This window comes from Grammomys surdaster, unplaced genomic scaffold, assembly GCF_004785775.1.
Source record: "Grammomys surdaster isolate TR1022 unplaced genomic scaffold, NIH_TR_1.0 126059, whole genome shotgun sequence".
In the NCBI taxonomy this organism is placed as follows: Eukaryota; Metazoa; Chordata; class Mammalia; order Rodentia; family Muridae; genus Grammomys; species Grammomys surdaster.
Window position 1 is genome coordinate 4,373,790 of NW_021620869.1, and position 20,604 is coordinate 4,394,393.

A 20,604-nucleotide genomic window follows, 5' to 3' on the forward strand; every position below is an offset into this window, starting at 1 on the left:
GCTATGTGTATGAATGGGCACGCGTGCGCTATGTGTATGAATGGGCACGCGTGCGCTATGTGTATGAATGGGCACGCGTGCGCTATGTGTATGAATGGGCACGCGTGCGCTATGTGTATGAATGGGCACGCGTGCGCTATGTGTATGAATGGGCACGCGTGCGCTATGAGTATGAATGGGCACGCGTGCGCTATGAGTATGCATGGGCACGCGTGCGCTATGTGTATGAATGGGCATGCGTGCGCTATGTGTATGCATGGGCATGCGTGCGCTATGTGTATGAATGGGCATGCGTGCAGTATGTGTATAGGCCAGAGAACAACCTTGGGTGTCACTCCTCAGATGCTAGCCACCATTTAATTAATTAATCAACTAACTTATTGATTGATGGAGGGTCTCTTACTGTACTGTAATAGATCCAAATAGACGATGGGGGCTGGGCCAAGGAGCCCAGAGTTCTTCCTGTCTCTGCCTGCCCAGCATTGGGATTACGGTGTGCACCAGCACCACAAGGCCTGGCTTTTTTTTAATTCTTTCTGTTTTTATAAATTCTGGGGATTAAATTTTTGTTTGCTATCATGTTTGTGTGTCAGGCAGTTTATAGACTTCCTATCTTCCCAGCCTATAAGGAGTTTATTATTATTATTATTATATTATTATTACTATTATTACTATTTCAAAGTAATAAATGATTTAAGAGCTCCTGCAGGGGTCCATCTCACCAACTGGCTCTGGCAAACATGATTCACAGCATCAAGAAAATCAGGGCTTTTCCTCTCTGGGTTCCTGGGAGGTCTTGAGGGGCACTGTGGGCTACTGAGGAGGTCCTTGGGGCCCACAAACTTGATGCTCCATTCCTCCACTCAGCTCACCGGGATGCCTGACTTTCTCCGAGGCTTTCCCGAGGGCTTCACTGTGAGTCCTGCTGCCCTCAGAGCTGCAATTCTGGACTCAATGTCTGAGACCTGGGAAAGACAGTTGACGGAAGACAGGTAGACAGACAGACGTCATCCAGCTTCCCATCTCAGATCATAAAGATCACCAGCTTAGAATCCCAACCACAGCCTGGCCCTGGGGTTCCCTCTGCCTTCCTCCCTGGTTGTCAGAGTCTCTCTGGATGTCTCAGGGCGCTGGTCACTTCTGGAGGCACAGCTGGAAGTCTGGCTCCCACATGTAGGATGATGTGTATGTGGAGGTCAGCTGGGATTATTCCTGACCTGGCCACTCCCTCCTGCCACTCCCAAAGCCATCCTTGGCCTGTTCTCTCCTCCTTGGCCACTCTTCCCACAAAAGCCAGAGAAAGCTTTTAGATGTGGAAACCAAGTTAATTGCCTCCTCCTTCTCTTCCATTTCATTTTATCATGGAACTGGGTCTTGCACATGCTAAGCACAGGCTGTCCCAACTGAATGGCATCATTAATCACTCTCCTCAGTCTATTTCTGTGCTCCTCAGGGCTCTCCATCCATCTTCTTCTGGAACCTTCCTTTTCTTCACTTCTCCATCACTCTGTTTGCATTCTGGGGTTTTATGGTCAATCCATGAGCTTGCTAAGCTGGACTCTACCCCAGTGCCTTTGTTTGATCTGTTCTCTCTGCCTGGACTCCCATCCCGTAAGTAACCCTTTGGGGTTGTGACCCACAGGTTGAGAATCTAAGACCACGCAAAACCACAGATATTTACTTTACAGTTCATAACAGTAGCAAAATTACAGCTGTGAAGTAGCAATGAAAACACTTTATGGTTGGGGGTCACCACAACATCGGGAACTGTATTAAAGGGCCACAGCATTAGGCAGGCTGAGAACCACTGCCACAGAACTTCAGTGTTAGTTTCTCTTCACAGTGTCCTCCCCACAACTGTCACTAAGGGGAGTGGAGAGGTGGGAAGAACCCCCACACTTGTACTTTGCTCCCCTCCTGGCTGTCAGGGAGGGCTCTGTGAGCCTATAGGTGGGCTGTTGGGTTGTCAGGCCTCCGACTGGGTCCCATCACCAGGACATTGCCATTGGAGAAATTCCACAAGGGTGGGGTGGGCTACCTCACTCTCAGCTTGCTGAACTTCAGATGCTGTCATGGCCACTCTATCCTCCATCTCAGATAGCTCCTCATCTGTGCTTTTTGTAGGCCGAGCAGGGTCCCCAGGGCTCTGAGGGCTCCTTTCCTGTGTCTCCATGTGCCCTGTGTCTGTGCACACCTAAGGACAGGAAGGTCATCCATGAAGTAGGTCACATGCTGCCGCAGAACTGTTGAACTCCTGTGGCTGGTCTTCAACCTCTTTACCTGTGTGCTCTTAGCAAGCTCCACCTCCAAATCCTTCAGCTAATGAGTTGCCCTCCCTGCAAGGGCAGATGGCTCCCTGGGGTTGTCCCTCTTGCCCTGTGCTTTGCCTGGGACCGGAAGGGAGGCCTCACCTTTGGGGACACTCCAAGGAAGGTGCCAGCTGGCTTGGTCTCATCTTCTGATGAGGTCCCAGAACCACTGATATTGCTGGTCAGCTCCTCCAGCCTCCTCCTGAGTGTCTCCTCCTCTGTGTCGGCACTGGGGTGTGTCTCCACAGCTGGTTCCTGATGGGTGAGGGAGGGCTTAGAAGCAGCCTTGGGAGGTAAGCCAGCTTGAGAGGACTCCAGCACTGGTGCCCATGTAAGACCTACCCCTTGTCCTGGTTCTCCACCCCCAAAAATGTTCACTGGGGTAAAATGTGCATATAAGATTTATCTTCGCTGGGCAGTGGTGGCACATGCCTTTAGTCCCAGCACTTGGGAGGCAGAGGCAGGCAGATTTCTGAGTTTGAGGCCAGCCTGGTCTACAGAGTGAGTTCCAGGACAGCCAGGGCTATACAGAGAAACCCTGTCTCAAAAAAAAAAAACACAAAAAAATTATCTTCATTATTTTAAGGTATACAGCTCAGTTTCTTATGCATCCAGCGCAATCCTCTCCCATGGGACTTTCTCTTCATGCTATACTGAGACTCTATCCCCAGTGAACACTCACTCCCCATCCTCCCCCGAGTCCTCGGCATCTACCCCTCTCCTTTCTGTCTCAGTGAATCTGTTCTTCCTGGGATCCTTATGTGAATAGCATCAGATGGTCTGCTCTCTGTGGGCGGCTGACTTCACTCAGTCTAAGTTCTCCAGGTTGAGCCATGTTGTAGTACTGGGCAGAACATCTTTCTTTTTATGGATGACCCATCAGATCACACGGTTTGAACAAGACACTGAGCTTTCTTTGGGGGAAGTGCTCAGAGGTGGAGGGCATCTCCTCCCTCTGCCACCCTCCACCCCCACTGAGCCCACGACCTCTTCCATGTGTGTCCCAGCTCTGGTCCTATGTTTGTATCCCTGGGCATTTGGCTGGGGCTCAGGGGGCTGAGGAAAAGGGTCTCTGGTTCTCTGAGTTCTCCTTTGTGAGACTGAGGTGGGCCACAGCAGTGTTATCTCAGCTCTACCTAGAAATTCTGTGTCCCCTTGGCGTTTGTTCTGGACTCACATAACAACGAGGAGTTATTATGAGTCCAGGGACAAGGTTGAGGTGTCACACTGTATCCTCATGTCACTTTTCCTCAGCAGGCCAGCAGCAAGTTGCAGAACATTGCTGATGGAGGAAAGAGAAGGCAGCAGCGTGTGGTGACTCAGTGGTATCATGGTTTGTGGCCAGTCTTCTTGAGTTCAGATCAAGGGAGGCAGACTGAGTGGGAACCCATCTCTTTCCCTTAGATGAGATATTTAAAGGACTCAGAATAGCTATTTGCTTTGGCTGGTAAAAAAAAAAAGTCCAAGAAAGCCCACATACATATCTCAGGTGGGCTTTGGACACCAGACAGCTGCTATTTCTTGGATGCCTGAAGCCACTCTCCAACATGATGTACTTGAGGCACAAAACCTGTAAGTGGTGTTATGACTTTAAATGAAGTTGGATCATGAAGGGCTGGAAAGGAACTTCCAAGAACGATGTGACCACTAACTAACAAGAACGATGTGACCACTAGCGCCCGGCTGCTGCTCATTTGTCCTGGGCTGCACTTGCCTTAGGGATGGGGAAGAGGATTAAGAGTCAGGAATGTCTTCAGTGAGGTAGTGCAGGTTGGGGCTGCTGGTCCAGTTTCAGCACCATCTGGCTGAGGATTCATCTCACAGCAGTTTATGGGACATCTACCCATAAGTGACCACACTGTGTCACCTTGTTATTGGCCATGGGCGGCTTTATGTGGGTGGGCTATGCAGGAGACCTCATCTACCCATCCTTGGAGCACCATGCACCAACCAGCTGCAAGATCTCTCAGACTCTTCCCTTGAGGCCATAGTGGGGACTTCAGCCTCCCTTGATGGAAGGCTATGGGCTGATCTCACTTAGCCCAGGGGATTACCTGGGCTGAGGGCGGCAGAACCGCATTCTCCAGATGGACCAGCAGGTGCTCCACGGCTGACATTCGCTTGTTCAACTCCAAGATCTGTGGCAGAGGAAGAGCAGTGGTCCTCTGGTTATAGTTGTGGACCTCATAGGTGTCTTCTTCCCCTGAAGTCCCAAGTCCAGCTAAGGCTGTTACCTATGACAGGGCTCTGGAGGTTAACTGTTAACCTCTTTCTGATACCAAGGGGAGGTCAAGTGAGGGTTGGGTGATGGGGAGGACCATGTAGGAGAGGTGAGAAACTCAGCCAGACAAGGTAGCAGAAAGTCCTGACCGTGCCTGTCATTGGATGGCTCCTGGTTACTTAATGCACAGGAAGATGTTCGTTAAGCAGGGCACAGTGACCAAAGTCATTAGGTAGCAAGAGCCCTGGGTCACTTGTGACCCAAAGCGTAACTTTCTAATTCTTTGAGTCACCAGACTTTTGAGTCAGCCAGTCTATTAGCTCCCAGACAGAGGCAGAAAAATCGATTCCTCTTTGCTAGGCCTCCTCAAAGGCGGCCTCTCAGTCATACATTATCTCATTTACCGCTCGCCTGGCCTTATGAGAGGGAAATGACACTTATGGGGTGGGAAGGGGCGGGAAGCTGCCATTGTTGGTGGGTAATTACCACAGCACCGAGAACTTGGAGTGAAGGAAGACGGGCACGCTGGAAATGTCAACATGGGTGTCTTTGAGCCCTCTGCCTCTGCTTGCCCTCTGTGGACAGCTGTGACTCGGGGTTCATACGGCCTGGCTCATTTGTGGTTGGATGGATGTGGTGGCACTGATTGATAGTCTCAGTAGGTTGCTCAGCACGTGGCTTTGTCTACTCTCCTATGAGGTAGAGGTGGGGGCTCAGAGAGAGGAAAAGCCATCTCCTGCCCAGTGCCAATACTATCATTGTGAGCCCCACATGGAGTGAACAAGAAGGGAAGCTGCTAAGGAGGCTGGGAAGCTGGGCTGAAGAGGAAGGCAGAGCCTGGGAGGGACCAGTAAAATAATAAACTGGGCTGTTGGCTTAGGGCTCCATATGGCTTTCTGATGAGGCCCTGGCTGCAGCTAGGCCCTGTGGAGAAGTGAGGACCACCAGGCAAGTGAGATGTACAAGGAGCACAGTCAACTCCAGCTTCTGTCTGGTGTCTGGAGGTTGGAGCCTCTGGTAGCTTGCAGACAAACTCACAGCACAAAGGGTCTCCCAAGGGACCACAGTTTCAAGGAGGGCTGGAGCCCCCATGTTTGCCAAGATGGAGGCAAACACAGGAGGAAGATGAGTAACCTCATTTTCCCTGTGGAAAATAAAAGACCTGGGTATGGCAGGGATACTGTGTCCCCTGACTTGAGAGGCTGAGGCAGGGGGACAGCAAGCTTCAGACCAGACTGAACTACATGGGGAGAGCCTGTCTCATAAATCCAAGGGCTGGATTGTGTGTGACTCAGTTTTTGAGAGCTCACCCGGCATGCTTGAAACCTGGGGTGGGATTTTTTTCCCAGTCTCTCACTTCAGAATTCCTCTATCCATTTCATATGTATGTAAACTATCATGGCAGGTTAATCAAGTCCTGTCCAGGCTCTGAACTCTGGATCCATCCCTTTCCAATACAAATGTCACCATCCCCTGCAGGCAGGAGACAGTGGAGTGTGGCCCAAACCTTGTACCTTGTTCCTTGTCAGATCATGGAAATCTCTCTCTCTCTCTCTCTCTCTCTCTCTCTCTCTCTCTCTCTCTCTCTCTCTCTCTCTGTCTCTCTCCCTCTCTCTCTCAATTTATTTATTAGTTAACTAATTAAAAATTTTGGAACTCTATCTCTTGTCTTAAAGACTGAGCATGTGAAGTTCTCTGGCTATAACAGCCCAGATTGTAGGGCCGTCTCTTGGAAGCTCTGCTTTCAATCTTGGTGAGCATATAATCAAAACTCATTACCATTCTGTATATTACCACAGAAGAACCAGGTGGTTACTATATTTTAACTTTCTTCTTAGAGACAGATTCTGGATATGAAGCCTCAGCCAGCTTTGAGCTTGAGCCCCTTCGACCGTCTCTCAAGCCGTCCGATCAGCCACAAGCATGGCTCTTTTCTTTTCTTTTTCCTCCCCATCTCTTACCATCATGAAGAACTGCCATATTTAAGCAGTCAACTTTATGTTATACAAATTCATTCCAGTAAAGTATATATATATATTGACACATCCCTGTGCTATAGGCAACTTTACGTCTAAAAATGTTGAAAGCTTCAATTTCTCTAAACTGACTTGGTGAGAAAGAGAGAGAGAAAAAAAATCCATCCAGAGAAGCACAAAGATAGAATTCTCCCAAACCTCATTACCTGAGTCTCAGGCCCAGTCCGGGCCCTCCGCTTGGTATGCTGGGAAGTTGCCCTGGGACCCTGGATACTGTCTTCATCAGAGGTGTCCACATCAGCCAGGTACTGTGAGGGCAGATGCTTGCCCTTGATATCATCTATCCCTTTGGAGAAAGATGGGGTTTGAATTGAAGTGAAGAGGCAAGAGTCCAGGAACATGTTTTCCCCAGGGGAGCAAAGTTAGCCATAGCCATGCTCCATTAGGGTGTGGGTGGTCACAGGAGCATGGATCCCACACCACACACCTCCAGGAAAGAAGTCCCTGCCACCCTGGGTGGGGCAGTGGCATAGGGCTTGAGAAGTTGAAAACAGGCAGGTATAATATAATCCTAAAGTCTAAATTGCAAACATGGCCAGATTCCACACATGTGTAGGGCATGGGGCCCTGGCATGACATTCCCACCAATGGAGGCAGCTTTCCAAACCCTTTCCACACACCTGTGTGGCCACTGAGGGCTGTTTCTCATCCACAGAGTCTTATGGGTGAGAGTCTCCCACAGAGTGGCTTGAATGACTATTCTGAGCCCTAGGGGGAGGGAACCCCATCATACTGTACCGTCACCCACAATTACCCACCACCTCTGCTTGGCCCAAATGGTACCTCATGCAACAACAGAGAGACCAGGAAAGATATACGCAGTGACACACCCCACCTCTAGAAAGTTCAGGGCACATGCCATGCCCTGTGTCTGGTGCTCAGCAGGTCCCACACTGCATTATAAATCTTACTCAGAAACTGCCTGAGTAACATTGCACCCCTTCCAACACAGCCTGGGAGACCCTCTGCCAAAGATACCCCAAGCCCAGCCTATACTCTGACTCCCTATGAGTTGGATATTGTTTTAAGATGCTAAGTTGGTCACATTTGTCAACAGATGTGACCATCTCATTTAGTCCCTACAACGTTGGGGTGAGCTAGAAATGGCTGGCCATCCTAGCAAGGATGATGAGGGACAGAGAAGCCATTTGACCTGGTGGCACTCTCTAACATCACATCCCTGCTCCATCCAGAGAAGAGCTGGCCACACTCTGACACACCTTACTTTACCTTCACCGCCATAACACCCACCACTCCCCATCTAGGAGCTGCTGTGTGGAACGCCCTGTGTGAGAATCACTGGCCGCCGAAGCCTAGGTTCCAATCTTGAGACTTCCTCAATGTAAGAACCTTTGCTTGGCATTGCTTGCCTCCTGCATGTGTTCCAGGGCGGTGGCATCAGGGGAGAGAATAACAAGTCTTATCTCTGGGCTGGGTTATTTACTGTTAGTTTTGGGAACAAATGGAGCCCCACCTCTATCCAAAGTCCCCAAGACCCTAATCACTGCAGAGAACATGAGGTTAGTCTCTGAAAACCAACGAGGAGTGGACAGGTCTCCCTGAAGCAGCTACCCATGTGTTGTCTCATTTACGCTAATTTAATCTTTGCCCAATTTAACTGCTAAACCCAGCACACCAGCCCCCTTGGGCACAGGCTTGGGGATCTCACTTGGAAGCTGAAATTTCTAATAAAATCTAATGGAACCAGTTTCCTTCTCTTGCTCCTTGCCTCCTGATGAGTAGCTGTAGGTCCCTAGGTGGGACCTGCTCTACTGATCTTCCGGTGGAACTTTGGACTCGGTGGTACCATAGACCTTTTGAGGAAAATTTACACGTCTCTACCCTATACCAGAGAGGATAGCTTACCCTCTTTTCTGATAGTTCTAGGTATCACAGGGAAGCACTGAGCCCAGGGAGGAAAGGGTCTCTGGAGTTTGCTGAACGACAGTTACACTAAAAGAATCAATCTGTCTATGTAAACTGGGGAAGGCGCTTGCTTCTTAGGGATGCCTCCATTCTTCAATGCCCCCTCCCGGAATCTCTGAAAGAGATCAGCTGGAGTACCTACCAGGCATAGCTCTAGTCCCAAGGGCCCTCGTGCAGGATGCTGCAGGCGACTGCAGCTCAGCGTCAGCATCTTCTCCAGAGGGTAAAGGGCTATATGGCTGCTCTTCAGGACTGGGGTGACACCCCGAAGCCCCTGCACTAGTTTCCTCCAGGCCCTTGGGCTCCAGAGAGGTGGTGTCCTCAGAGTAGGGCTCACCTGAAAGGGACTGAGCACACAGGCTGTCAGCTTTGGCTGCTCTAGTGTTACCGACTAAACACTAGACAGCCATCTGCTCTGGCACTGTGCTATTCGTGTCTATTTCCAAACACTGCCAACAGCATTTAACACCCTTCTGTTTCATGTCTGTGACACTGGGGTTCCCTGGGACACTGTGCCCAGGCATCATACAGGATACAGACATATTTCTGAACAGCCAGAGGCTCAGGCTTACTCAGGCTAAAGCCTCGAAAACACTCCTGTGAAGATTGTTATACTTCTTGGGAGAGAGGACATGGTAACTGTGTCTACTTAAGCAGTCCTTGATGGTCAGAGGTAAAGGGATAGAGGTGAGGTTTCCTGAGCAGCCTGCCCTCGGGCTGAGGGGATCTGCATGGTGCTACCATCCCCATGGGATCTTGGTATTCAGGGTTCCCAGAGGTGACTGTCACAGCATCTCTACAGTCTGATCTTGGCTGGTGGAGTGGCATGGCTTCTTGGGGAGCAAGGGTTGGAGGGGCAGGGCCTATGGTCCAAAGTCCCCTTAGGGGCTGACTTCTGTTGGTCCAGCTCAATGCAGCAATGCTTGAGCCCAAGAGCTACTGGAGGGTTCACAACAAAGCAGCCTGCCATGGCCTAACAACCATAACTGTTTTTACTGTCTATCAGAGTGTCTCATGGACTCTCATCTTAAAATCAACCTCAAAAGGCAGAAATGAGGGGATAAGGTTTCAACAAATTTCCAAGGACCAAGGTCATGTGGCTAGCAAGCAGTGTGCATAAGAGGGGCGTTTTCACTTCTGAGACTAGCATAGTTGGATCATTGAAGGGCATGAGGTCCAGGTAAGGCACCAGCATAGCTCAGTCCTGGGTCCTGACTAGCTCCTTGGTGGATGCTATTGTCCATTCTGCCCTCCTGAGTCCTTATGTCTAGGCTGAGCATCAAAGACCACATTCCAGGCTCCGAACTCACCTGCCTGGCCTTACATTCCTGTCTGCCCCAACCTCTCCAAGGGTTTGTTCATTACCCTGGGACGCTGATCTTGGGAGGATGTGAAGTTTCTGAGTCCTATGCTCCCATGGCCTGTCCCCAATAGTCCCCTTGCCTTGAGAGGCTGATGTGGCCACCTGGCTCTATGACACTGCATCTCCATGTGCAACTCCAACTGGGGTCCAAGTACTTCCCCTTTAACTCAGGTTCCTAAGAGGGGTGAGGGGGATGGGCAGACAGCAGCACACACTGACCTGCAGGCTGTGTGCAGACTCAGGGACTGAGGACAGGCCCAGGGTTTGGCTGCAAGGCTGCATTGAGTGGTCTGAGTCTTCCTCAAAGTCCACATCTCGGAAGGAGAGCAGGCGCTTTTTCTTCTTGGGTGTAAAATAAGCAAGACTGGTCAGACCCCAGCCCCACACTCAGCCTCCAGACAGTTGGCAGCCACCCCTGGGGATACCCATCTCTAGCTAGAAATTGACCCAAAGGAGCCCTGAGGTGGCTGTGGGGCCCAGGGGCTCACTGTGTCTACCTCATCAGAAGTGACACTGTACACAGGGCCTTAGCTGTGCTCTAAGGAACACGAGTTCTTGGCCTGCCAGGTGCTGTCTAGGGTGGGAGCTGCTGCAGGGCTGAAGGTACCCCACGCAGAAGGCATCCTGGGACTTTAGGTATATGTAGCTCTCTGACTATGGGGTGGATCAGGTGACCACTCCATTTCCTTTAGATGTATGATTATTACTTTATGAACCCCACCCCCCAAGTACAATTATTCTGATCCTTTAAATGTACGTTTTATTATAGAATGTTCTAGACATTGGCTGGGATGCATGCCGTGTGCTCAGCAAACGGTGTGAATTGGATCCTGTGCAAAAGAAGACTGTGTGCCTGGAGCACTTCTCAGATCTGATTCTACGGCCCTGTCACCCTCAGGGGCTTCAGGGCCCAACTCACACACTTCAGTCTACTTCCCTCTCTCTGAGTCATCATTGTCATCCTGTCCCCAAACCAAGGCACTGCCTGGCCTGTCTCCACCACCCAAAATAATTGAAGCTAAATGAGAAGAGAAATAACCACTGATAAAGACAAGGCTTATAATCTGAAAGGTGCAAGGGCTGCTTCCATTCATGGTCCCTTGAGCCATCTGGATACAGGTCTGCCCTCCTGTACACTCTGTCATAGCACCTGGGTGTCCCAGAATGCCAGTCAGTCAAGACTGGCCTTGCAGAGGGTTTTGTCTATCTGTATATAGTTTTTGGAGTTCTGAAGTGAACACTGGGCTCCCAAGCTTAGGAGCCAGGGGCTCGGGAGTGAAGGGCTTGGGAGGGAGGGGCTCGGGAGGGAGGGGCTCAGGAGGGAGGGGCTCAGGAGGGAGGGGTTCAGGAGGGAGGGGCTTAGGAGGAAGGAGTTTAGGGAGCAGGGAGAGGTTTAAGAAAGAGCTCAGGAGGGAGGGGCTTGAGAAGGAGAGAGGAGCTGGGGGGAGGGGCTTAGGGATCAGGGAGTCCCATGCTTAGGGATGAGGATCCACTGAGGGGTTCCCAGGCGGATATGGGGTGGGAGCAAGGGAGAAATGCAGATGCCTGAGCTATGGCATATTTGGGAGAGGTGTAAGGGAGCTGGGAGGCATGAGGACGGACAGGAGACTTCGGGGACTTATGGAGACAGACTTACTTTGCTGTTGAGGGGCTGGTCTCGGGCCTCTGTGTCCAGGTCTCCATCCTCATCCGTCAGCTCACTGTCTCCATTTCCTTCTTCCAAGCTTGGCTCAGACCCACCTGCAATTTACAGGTGCATGGCTTCACCCACAGAGGGGCCAAAATGGGAGACCGCTTAACTGTCTCTGGATTCATTTTTCCACTCACTTGCCAACTATTATCTATGGAGGTTTGAATGGGAATGACCCCAGTTCCCCCCCCCCCCGTCTCTCCCTCTCTCTCTCTCCTTCTAGCTTGTGTCTCAAGATGTGAGTTCTCAGCCCCTGCCCTAGTGTTAAGTCTGCCTGCCTTCCAGCTGTCATGATCCCCGCCATGATGGCCACGGACTCTAACCCTCTGAAACCATAAACCCCAAATAAAGTCTTCTATAAGATGGTGTCTCTTCACAGCAATAGGAAACTAAGATACCCTCTCTCCTCTCCTTCCTCTCTTTCTTCTATTTATACATCCATCTACCCAGCCAGCCGGCCGGTTCACCACCATATACCCTCTCATCTGTCTTCCCCATCCTTCTGTCTACCACCAACCCATGGATTCATCCAGAAACCCTGCATAACATTTTCGCCACTTTCACAGAAGTGTACTGTTCTAAGATGAGCCAGGGCTTGGATGGCTATGGTCTCTCAGGCTGTGTCCTAGGCTACAGTGGCCTTGGTCACTTTACAAACATTTTCATCCCTCATCCTGCTTGTCACTCTGCTGCCTATGAACAACCATCTGCTTAAGGGACAGAGGGACCTGCTTTCTGATCTTGTACAGCTGTGCTGCTGGGTTATGGACCTGGGAGGCCCTCAGATTGACTCTGTCCTTTCCACTGCCACCTGTGCCTGCTCAGTCTGAGCCTGGGCCTGCAGAGAGCATGGGGCAGAGCTGCACTGCAGGGTGGCAGAAGGGGGAGGGGTGTCTGTGTCAGCAGAAGTAAGCATTCAGGCTTTGGAGGTATCAGCTGACTTTCTGGGGTGGCATCAAAAGCTAAGCCACCTCTCCCCTTCAGCCATCCTTTTAGATATGGCTTCTGACTTCTCTCTACACTGGGATATTGGTTCCAGACTCCCTAATCACCTGTCTGGTCAATCATGTTACACAAGTCCAGATGGTTTTCCATGTTCCTGCCTCAGACAGGAACGCTCTCACTTCACTTGATTGGGAGAAAAGAAAACAACAAACAAACAGACCACAAAGATGGAAGGCAGTTGAGGCCCCACTCTTGACAGAAAATAAACCCTGCCACTTAGCCAGGAAAACCTGCTGCAAATATAGGGCTTTGGTACAGAGGAGACAGCTAGGTACCTAGCAACAGGTGAGAATCATTTTCTTTCTCACACCAAGGTTGCTCCTCACAAAGAGCCTGTGGAAGGCCTCGGAGACAAGCCTCACTCTGAAGGTCTGCAGAGACACTGTGTCCAGGCTGGCTCAGCTCTCAGAACAGTACTTGGCTATTTAAGTTGGTCTTTCCTTTGTCTTTTAATAAAGTTCCCTCTAGGAGGCCAGTATGATGGCTTCGCTACTAAAAGCACACACGTTCTGAGAGTTCCCAAGACCCACACCGGCTTGTGGTGGTGGTGTTCACAAGTACCTGTAACTCTAGCTCCAGACTGCCTAATGTACTTCTCTAACATCCATGAACCTGAATTCATATGTACAGCCCCACCCCCTGCAGCCCCTCCCCGCAATGATTAATTTAAAAAAAATCTTAAAAAGAGTAAGAAAGAAGAAAGTGCCCTAACTTTCTTCGTACTGTAGTCAGCAAGGGAGAGTGAAGCCTTTGCATCACCAGGTTGAGATCAGCCTCAGCTGGCTTGCTGAGAATCCCTGCAAGGAAGCGCTTCTAAGATGTTGGTTTTTGTTGTTGCAGCTGTTGTCCCACAGCGCCACCTCCTGGTCGTAATGGCGGCAGCTTTGAAATTGGCAGGTTACTGCAGTCAGGAAGCTTGAATTCCCACAGCTCTCAAGATGGCCCAAACTCCTGAAACTCTGTAAACTTCTAAGTGACAGACAGCTCCCTGATCCTCAACATGTGTAAAATTTTAGAAACACACACACACACACACACACACACACACACACACACCAATGACTTCAAATATTGGGGATGTTTGCAGCAAGCTGGAAACCCCAGGGGCTGGAACCCCACAAAGGGCACCAGAGAACTGTGCCTGCACCTCCCATAGGTGCCAACCAACCCATTTCTAAGGGTTCTTCAACATTAATGCGTGCCTGGAACATCCTCAGGCCAGCCCCCTCCTTACCTCCACCCTGCAGGCGCCCGCAAAGAGACCGGATCACTTTGGCACTCCCGAAACGCTTAAAGCGAGCTCTCACGTGCTGGTAGTACCACTCCAGGGAGCCAATCTTCAAGACTCTAAGGGGGAGACCGGTGCAGCCTGAGGCAGTGTCTTCCCCTTCCCCCCCCAGCAAGACCCACCAAAGGGACACACCAGGCTAAGACACCATTAAGGGCCTCCAGGCTCTTCACCTGGCTACGTGGCAGGGGTCGCAGAGCCAGCCCTGCTCTTCTGGGTGGACGTGGCTGCACTTTTTGCAGACGAAGAGGCTGCACTCTAGACACTGCCGTCTGCTGTTCACGAGGAGCCGGTAGGGCTGCAGGCAGCGGGCACAGTGGGTCTCATTCAGATGGGCTGTGTCCGACAGCAGCTCCCTCTTGGAGCTCTCCTTTTGTATCTTGCCCTTCAGTCCCCTTGGACAAAAAAAATTGGGATAAGAAATATAGCAGACAACTTGTTTCTACAACGGATGTGTGGATGCACGCAGTGTGAAATGACGCAGGCAGAGAAGCATTTCCATACGCAGAGGACAGTGGCCAAAGCAGAGCGAAAGCGCCCACAGGCTCATGGCAGAAAGCCATCTCGCTCTCTTCCTGGAGGGGACAAATAGATTGAGCTTAACTCAGACACAATTTTGGTAGGCCAGAGACAAAACCTATGATTTTCACAGAAATGGCACTACCGTTAAGCATTTCTGTGGCATTTAGGATTGAACCTTGTGCCCTCTCTTGTGGGTAACAGAATCCTGAGGGCAAGGTCAGGTGACATTTCCTCAACAAGTGGTTTAGGGTGTCTTCCAGCCAGCACAGAGCTGAGGGCCAGGACTCTTCCTGCAGAGCCTGACTGAGGTGCTTGGCTTGGAGAGGCTCCAGACAGGAATCACCCTGTACCCGGAAGTTCCAGGAGAAACCTGTTCTTCGAGACTATCTGGTTTGAAGTAACCCAGCTTCCTGGTGAGCCTGCCAAGTGGAACCAGCTGCAAAGACGACAGAATGTCCCCCAGATCCCAATGAATGTATCCCCTCTGTTCCAGAGTTTCACGGACTATCTGCCAAACATAATATTTTTTAGTTTTAGATGGTATAACGGTAATTTGACCTTAGTGAGAAAAAATTAGCAAGACACTGGGTCCACTGTCTTCTGAAGACTTTCAAGTTTGGAGTTTCCATGGGTGCTGGGAGGTGACATCTGGTTTGAAGTGGCAATGGCCCACTTCAATGGCCAACAAGGAAAAGAAGGGTGTGCATAGGAGAAAGAGAGAGAGAGAGAGAGAGAGAGAGAGAGAGAGAGAGAGAGACAGAGACAGAGAGACAGATATAGAGACATGGAATAGTCTGAATTTTAAATGCTACATTGTTTTTATACAGTTTTGAGTTAGAATACAATGTATTGGTCTTCATCATGGCTTCTTCACACTTGCCATGATCGTTCTCATCTGTGTCTTCCCCTCCTCCTCTAAAGCTGCTTTCTTTCCTTTTGCCAGTTAGTTCCTACTTACCCTTTCTTTTTCATGAATCTATCACCCTTTCTATTTCCCACCTCCTTTAAGATCGCCTCCTCCAGCCAGGCAGGCATAATGCTGCACACCTTGAATCTCAGCCCTTGGGAGGCAGAGGCAGGCAGAGCTCTAAGTTTGAGGCCAGCCTGGTCTACAGAGCAAGGTCCAGGATGGTCAGAGCTACACAGAGAAACCCTGTCTCAATAAAACAAAAATAAACTAGCCAACAAGCAAAAACACAAACCAACCAAACAACCAAACGAAAACCTAAAACAACAAAAACAAGAAAGAAAAAACAACAAAAACAAGAAAGCAACCCCCTCCCCCAAGCCTCAAACAAATAAACAAAAAAAAAGTTCTCTCTCTTCTTCCCCTCTCCTGATCCCTTTTCTAGTTTTGTGACCTAGAAACACACACATGTAAACACACATAGATCCATAAAAATGTAGCCACTTGTCTTTCTGAGTCTGGCTGATTTCACTTAACATCAAGATTTATGGATGCATCCATATTTTTTTTGGCAAACAACATGATTTCAATTTTCTTCATGGCTGTATAAAACCCCACTGTATACATAGAGCACATAAAACCCCACTGTGTCCATAGAGCACATAAAACCCCACTGTGTCCATAGCCCACGTGTTCCTTACTGATTCATCCGTTGATGGTCATCTAGACTGGCTCCATTTCTGGGTATTTCAAACACTGCAGCAGTAAACAGGATGTGTAAGTGTTTTTGTGGTGCTGACTGAGAATCCTTTGGATGTGTGCCTGTGCCTGGCACAGCTAGCTGAGATTATTATTTTTATTTTTTTGGTACCTCCATATTGCCTTCCACATTGGCTGCAACCAGTCTATATTTTTGCCAGCAGTGAACCAGGGTTCCTCTTCTCCACATCCTCACCAGTGCTTGCTGTCAGTTGTTTTCTCAGTGGTAGCCTGACTGGGGTGAGATGGGATCTCAAAGTTTTGTTTGCATTTCCCTGATGCCCAAGGATGCTGATCACCCTTTTGATATATCTACTGTGTTTGCAGTTCTTTTGAGAGCTCTCTCTATTAAATTCATTAGCCCACTTAGTAATCCGCGATTTGGTTTTTGGTATTTAATTTTTATAGTCCTTGTGATGTATTTTTATAACCTATTCTATTCTATTCTATTCTATTCTATTCTATTCTATTCTATTCTATTCTATTCTATTCTATTCTTAGCTGTGCTGTTAATCTCTTCCTGTCCCTAGTCTATGCACTCGATTGTGTCTCAGGTAGGGACATATAAGACACAGTGTCTGTCTACAGTCTTGGCTCCACCTAACATTTCAGACATTGCAACACGTTGTCACTGAACAGGAGTGACAAGCTACTTGTACTGGTTACTTTATATGTCATCTTGACACATGCTAGAGTTATCTGAAAGGAGGGAGCCTCAATTGAGAAAATACCTTCATAAGATCCAGCTGTGGGGCACTTTCTTAGTGGTTGATAAGGGAGGGCCCAGCCCATTGTGGGTGGTGCCATCCCTTGGCTGGTGGTCCTGGGTTCTATAAGAAAACAGACTGATCAAGCTATGGGGAGCAAGCCAGTAAGCAGCACCTCTCTCTCTCTCTCCATGGTTTCTGCAACAGTTCCTGCCTCCAGGTTCCTGCCCTGTTTGAGTTCTTGTCCTGACTTTCTTTAATGATGAACAGTGCTGTGGAAGCGTAAGTCAAATACCCCCCCAAGTTACTTTTGTCATGGTGTTACATCAAGCAATAGAAACCCTAAGACAAGTTGTTACCAGGAGTGGGGTATTGCACTGCTGTGACAGACCTGACCATGTTTTGGGGAAGTCTGGAGAAGGGCTTAGGAACTAAAAGCCACTGAGTGTTGAGAACTCGGGAGCCATTCCGGAGGAGTTTGGAAGTATGAAGGTTTAAGGGAAATGCAGAAAATGGAGGCCTGGGCTAATGTTTAAGGAAATGCAGGAGATGGTGGCCTGTCTTGTGAAATTTCACAGGGAATTTAAAGAATATTGGGGGCCATTTGTTCTTTTGAATCAAGGTACTGTGGTTCTGGTTAGCTGGGGCTGAAGAATGAACTAGGATTAACAAGATAGCAGAACTACTGAAGTGAAGGAAACCTTTGCTTTGCTGGGACACTTGATGCTGGTCAGCTGGAACTGACAAACTAGCCGTGATTAAGAAGAGACCAGCATTGTTGAGGCAAAGTATACTGGGGGAGTGTTTCCAGAGAGTCGGCACACAAACACTGTGCTACAGAGGCAGCTAATGTTTTGCCTTGCACTGGCAGCTGAATTCCCAGACTGAGGAGGGAATCCAAGGTTAGACCAGATGATGGTGATGAATCACTTAAAGGAAGCGTGACCCTCAGAGCCTGCTGCAGGAGGCAACAGAAAGAAAAGAGTAAGGGGTGGAGGTGGAGACTTGAAGGTAGGAAGGAGAACCTGTGTCAGGGATGTAAGGGAAGGGGCGTGGCAGCCTTCCTGAAGACAAGGTGGAAAGGAAACTGCTGTGGAGGATGTGTGTGTGTGTGTGTGTGTGTGTGTGTGTGTATGCAAGAGGCAGAGGCAAAGCTGAATCCTGCTGGCGTCTCACACCAATGCTAATCTCCAGCCCGGGCAGACCGATGACTTCTCTGTCAGCCATTGTTCCTTGCTGCCCTGTCTCTTATTGTTTGCAGACCAGCAGAGGGTGACTTCACTTTCCTTGGTTTTCTCCTGATTTTTAATTTTAATTTTATTTCAAGTGTATGACTGTTTAATCTCAGTGTCTGTCTGTGAACCACATGCATATGTGTGGTGCCCATGAAGGCCAGAAGAGGGCATTGGAGCCCCTGGAACTGGAGTTACAGACGGTTGTGTGTGAGCCATCATGCGGGTGCTGGGAATCAAACCCGGTTCCTCTGGAAGAGCAACAAGTACTCTTAACTGCTCAGCCATCTCTCCAGCACCTTCTGCTGATTTTTAAATACACCCGTCCACCTGTCTGTGTCTCATGATGACAGGTCTTTCATGGATTACCTCAGGAATTCCTGTATATTTGCAGAGATCAAAACTGCACACTACCACCTATTTGCCTTTCTGGGAAGGTTAGCACGTCTAATATTTGGTTAGTGGGCTGTACCCTTTGGACAGGATGTGTCATTTAAGTTTATTTCAGTTACTCCCTTCCCAAGGACACGAGTCACTGAGGCTGGCTGTGCATCAGCTGACTGCTCCTCGTGGGTTTTGGGTCTGTCCAGTGATTCCCGACACACCATAGACTCGGCTGAGTGCTGAAGCTGACACACAGAGGAAGAGATATTGAGAGGACTTCCAATACTCATGCGTGAGACAAGGCAGAGTGTGGGCTGGCAGTCCTGCTGAAGTCTCCTTCTTTGTACATAGTGCCAGGCAACTCAGGTCCAAGATGGGGGTGTCCCAGGAGGGAGGAGCTCACAAGTGGAGACTTAGCTGGCTGTTCTCCCCAAGGTTTGCTTTGGCAATGCTATGTTTGTGTAGTATAAAAATAATAAGACATGATTATATTTTCTGTACTTGAAGCTTTTTAAAGACCCAGGTGACTCACGTAGATATGGAATGCACGAAAGATAAGAGACACACCTCTGGAATTCTCTCTCAGTTTAGGAAAGTGGGACGAGGGGCTCTTACTGCAAAGGTCAGAGGGACATGGCTGGGAGACGTCAGATTGTGGGAGACTATGGAATTAAGCAGTCAGCTCCTACAACATGCTTCAAAGGAAAGGGGGTGGGGAGAGCAGTGTGTGTCTCTCTGTGTGTGCCTGAGTGTTGTGTGTGTGATGTATTGTGTATGTGTGGAGTGTGTGTTGTATATGTGTGTTGTGTATGTGTGGAGTATGTGTGTGTGTGTGTGTAGTTTACAGACTAAAGGAGACTAAAAAGATAGACAATTGAGCTGGGCACCCTATAATTCCAACACTGAGGAACCTGAGGCAGGAGGATCTTGAGTTTGAGGCTAGCTTGGGCTATATGGTGAGACCACCATCAGAAGTAAGAGCAGTGGAAGAGGAGTGGAGGAAGAAGAGAAGGAGGAGGAGGAGGAGGAGGAAGAAGAGGAGGAGGAGGATGGAGACAACAAATCACCAAATACTATGTCTGGCCTTTATTTGAAGATGGCAATCTCTTACAACACTCTTTTCCCAGCTTTGAATTCTGGGGCCTGATGAGCCGTACTCCCTAATCTCAAGACCTCCACATGCTAATCCCCAGAGCCCTGTGCTCTTAACCCTTGGTTTTTCTGGCTTGCCTTTAGTTGCCTTCCTTTGCTCGGGGTCTCGGCCTCACTCCTCCACACACTGACCCAACCCACAAAAGACACAGAGGGAAGAAAAGAGAACCAGACAGGTCAATTGCCTTTCCTTGTGGGAAGAGACAGAAATGAGGCAAAGGGAGATGTAAGCAATGAGGTAACTATTGGCACAGATGTTGGAGAGAGTGACGTACACTAGCTGGGCTCACCCAGGAAGAGGGGTGCCCCTCACATCATTGAGCAGGATGGAAGTCAACCTCTGCCTGAATCTCTTCAGAGCCAAACCACATTCACTAAGTAACACTGTTAGCTCCTTTTCTCTCTTCAAGGTGGGGCCTCAGGACCACATGGCTCATGAGACAGCACCCAGAAGTGGAGTCAAGTTGTGAAATTCTCACTTCAGAGAGCAGAAAACCTCATTTCCATAAGGAAGAAGCCAGAGCTTGAAAGGAAAGCCAGTTCCCAGATCATGGATTCCCATCTGCTCTATTGACCTTGCTCCTCTGGCCACATACCCGACTATGACATCAGAGGTGACAGCAACTTGGAACATCAGGATGCCTAATCTCCATGGCTCAGCCAGACACTTACTGGAGTCTTTCTTCTTCTCGCCTCCTGAGGTCGAAGTCCCGCTGAACCACTTCCCACACGTGCTCAGCCTCCTCATCTGTGAGCTTGGAAAGGTCCAGCTTTTTCCCCATCTCTGCGTCTCATCCAGGCCACACCTGGAAAGTCACAGGGCCACAGCTGATCAACTCCAGGAAGCACCCCAGGACACCAATTCGTCACAGAGTATGAGGCAGACTGACAAAAACACCCTTGAATATGCATTGGTCCAAATAGTTTTTTAAATCTATGAATACCTGTCTGGGGGCTAGGGCCATTTAATAAATTTTGCACAGTTAAATGAATGGAAGCAGACATGTAAGAAGTTAGTTCTTGGTCCTGGGGCAGGCATACAGCCACCCTCAGTCTTCTATGTAAGATGAATGCCTCATTACATTTGCTCACAAAAGAGGAAA

The 20,604-nt window shown here is 49.3% G+C and overlaps 1 protein-coding gene across 2 annotated transcripts in view; it reads right to left on the bottom strand.

Moving 5' to 3' along the window:
- Positions 1 to 20,283, bottom strand: part of Mlph (melanophilin) — a 29,278-nt gene extending 8,995 nt beyond the window's left edge. Inside the window, exons 1-11 of one of the 2 annotated variants that reach the window (XM_028755367.1) lie at positions 20,174 to 20,283; positions 14,012 to 14,233; positions 13,785 to 13,897; positions 11,492 to 11,595; positions 10,075 to 10,194; positions 8,635 to 8,839; positions 6,713 to 6,852; positions 4,364 to 4,447; positions 2,412 to 2,564; positions 2,039 to 2,194; positions 873 to 965 (exon numbers count right to left, since the gene is read on the bottom strand). In XM_028755367.1, the coding sequence (XP_028611200.1) occupies positions 873 to 965; positions 2,039 to 2,194; positions 2,412 to 2,564; positions 4,364 to 4,447; positions 6,713 to 6,852; positions 8,635 to 8,839; positions 10,075 to 10,194; positions 11,492 to 11,595; positions 13,785 to 13,897; positions 14,012 to 14,233; positions 20,174 to 20,283 (1,500 nt within the window). Of the gene's footprint in view, positions 1 to 872; positions 966 to 2,038; positions 2,195 to 2,411; positions 2,565 to 4,363; positions 4,448 to 6,712; positions 6,853 to 8,634; positions 8,840 to 10,074; positions 10,198 to 11,491; positions 11,596 to 13,784; positions 13,898 to 14,011; positions 14,234 to 20,173 lie in introns of both variants that reach the window. The other variant, XM_028755366.1, reaches the window with a different exon arrangement.
- Between the last annotated feature and the right edge of the window lie 321 nt (positions 20,284 to 20,604).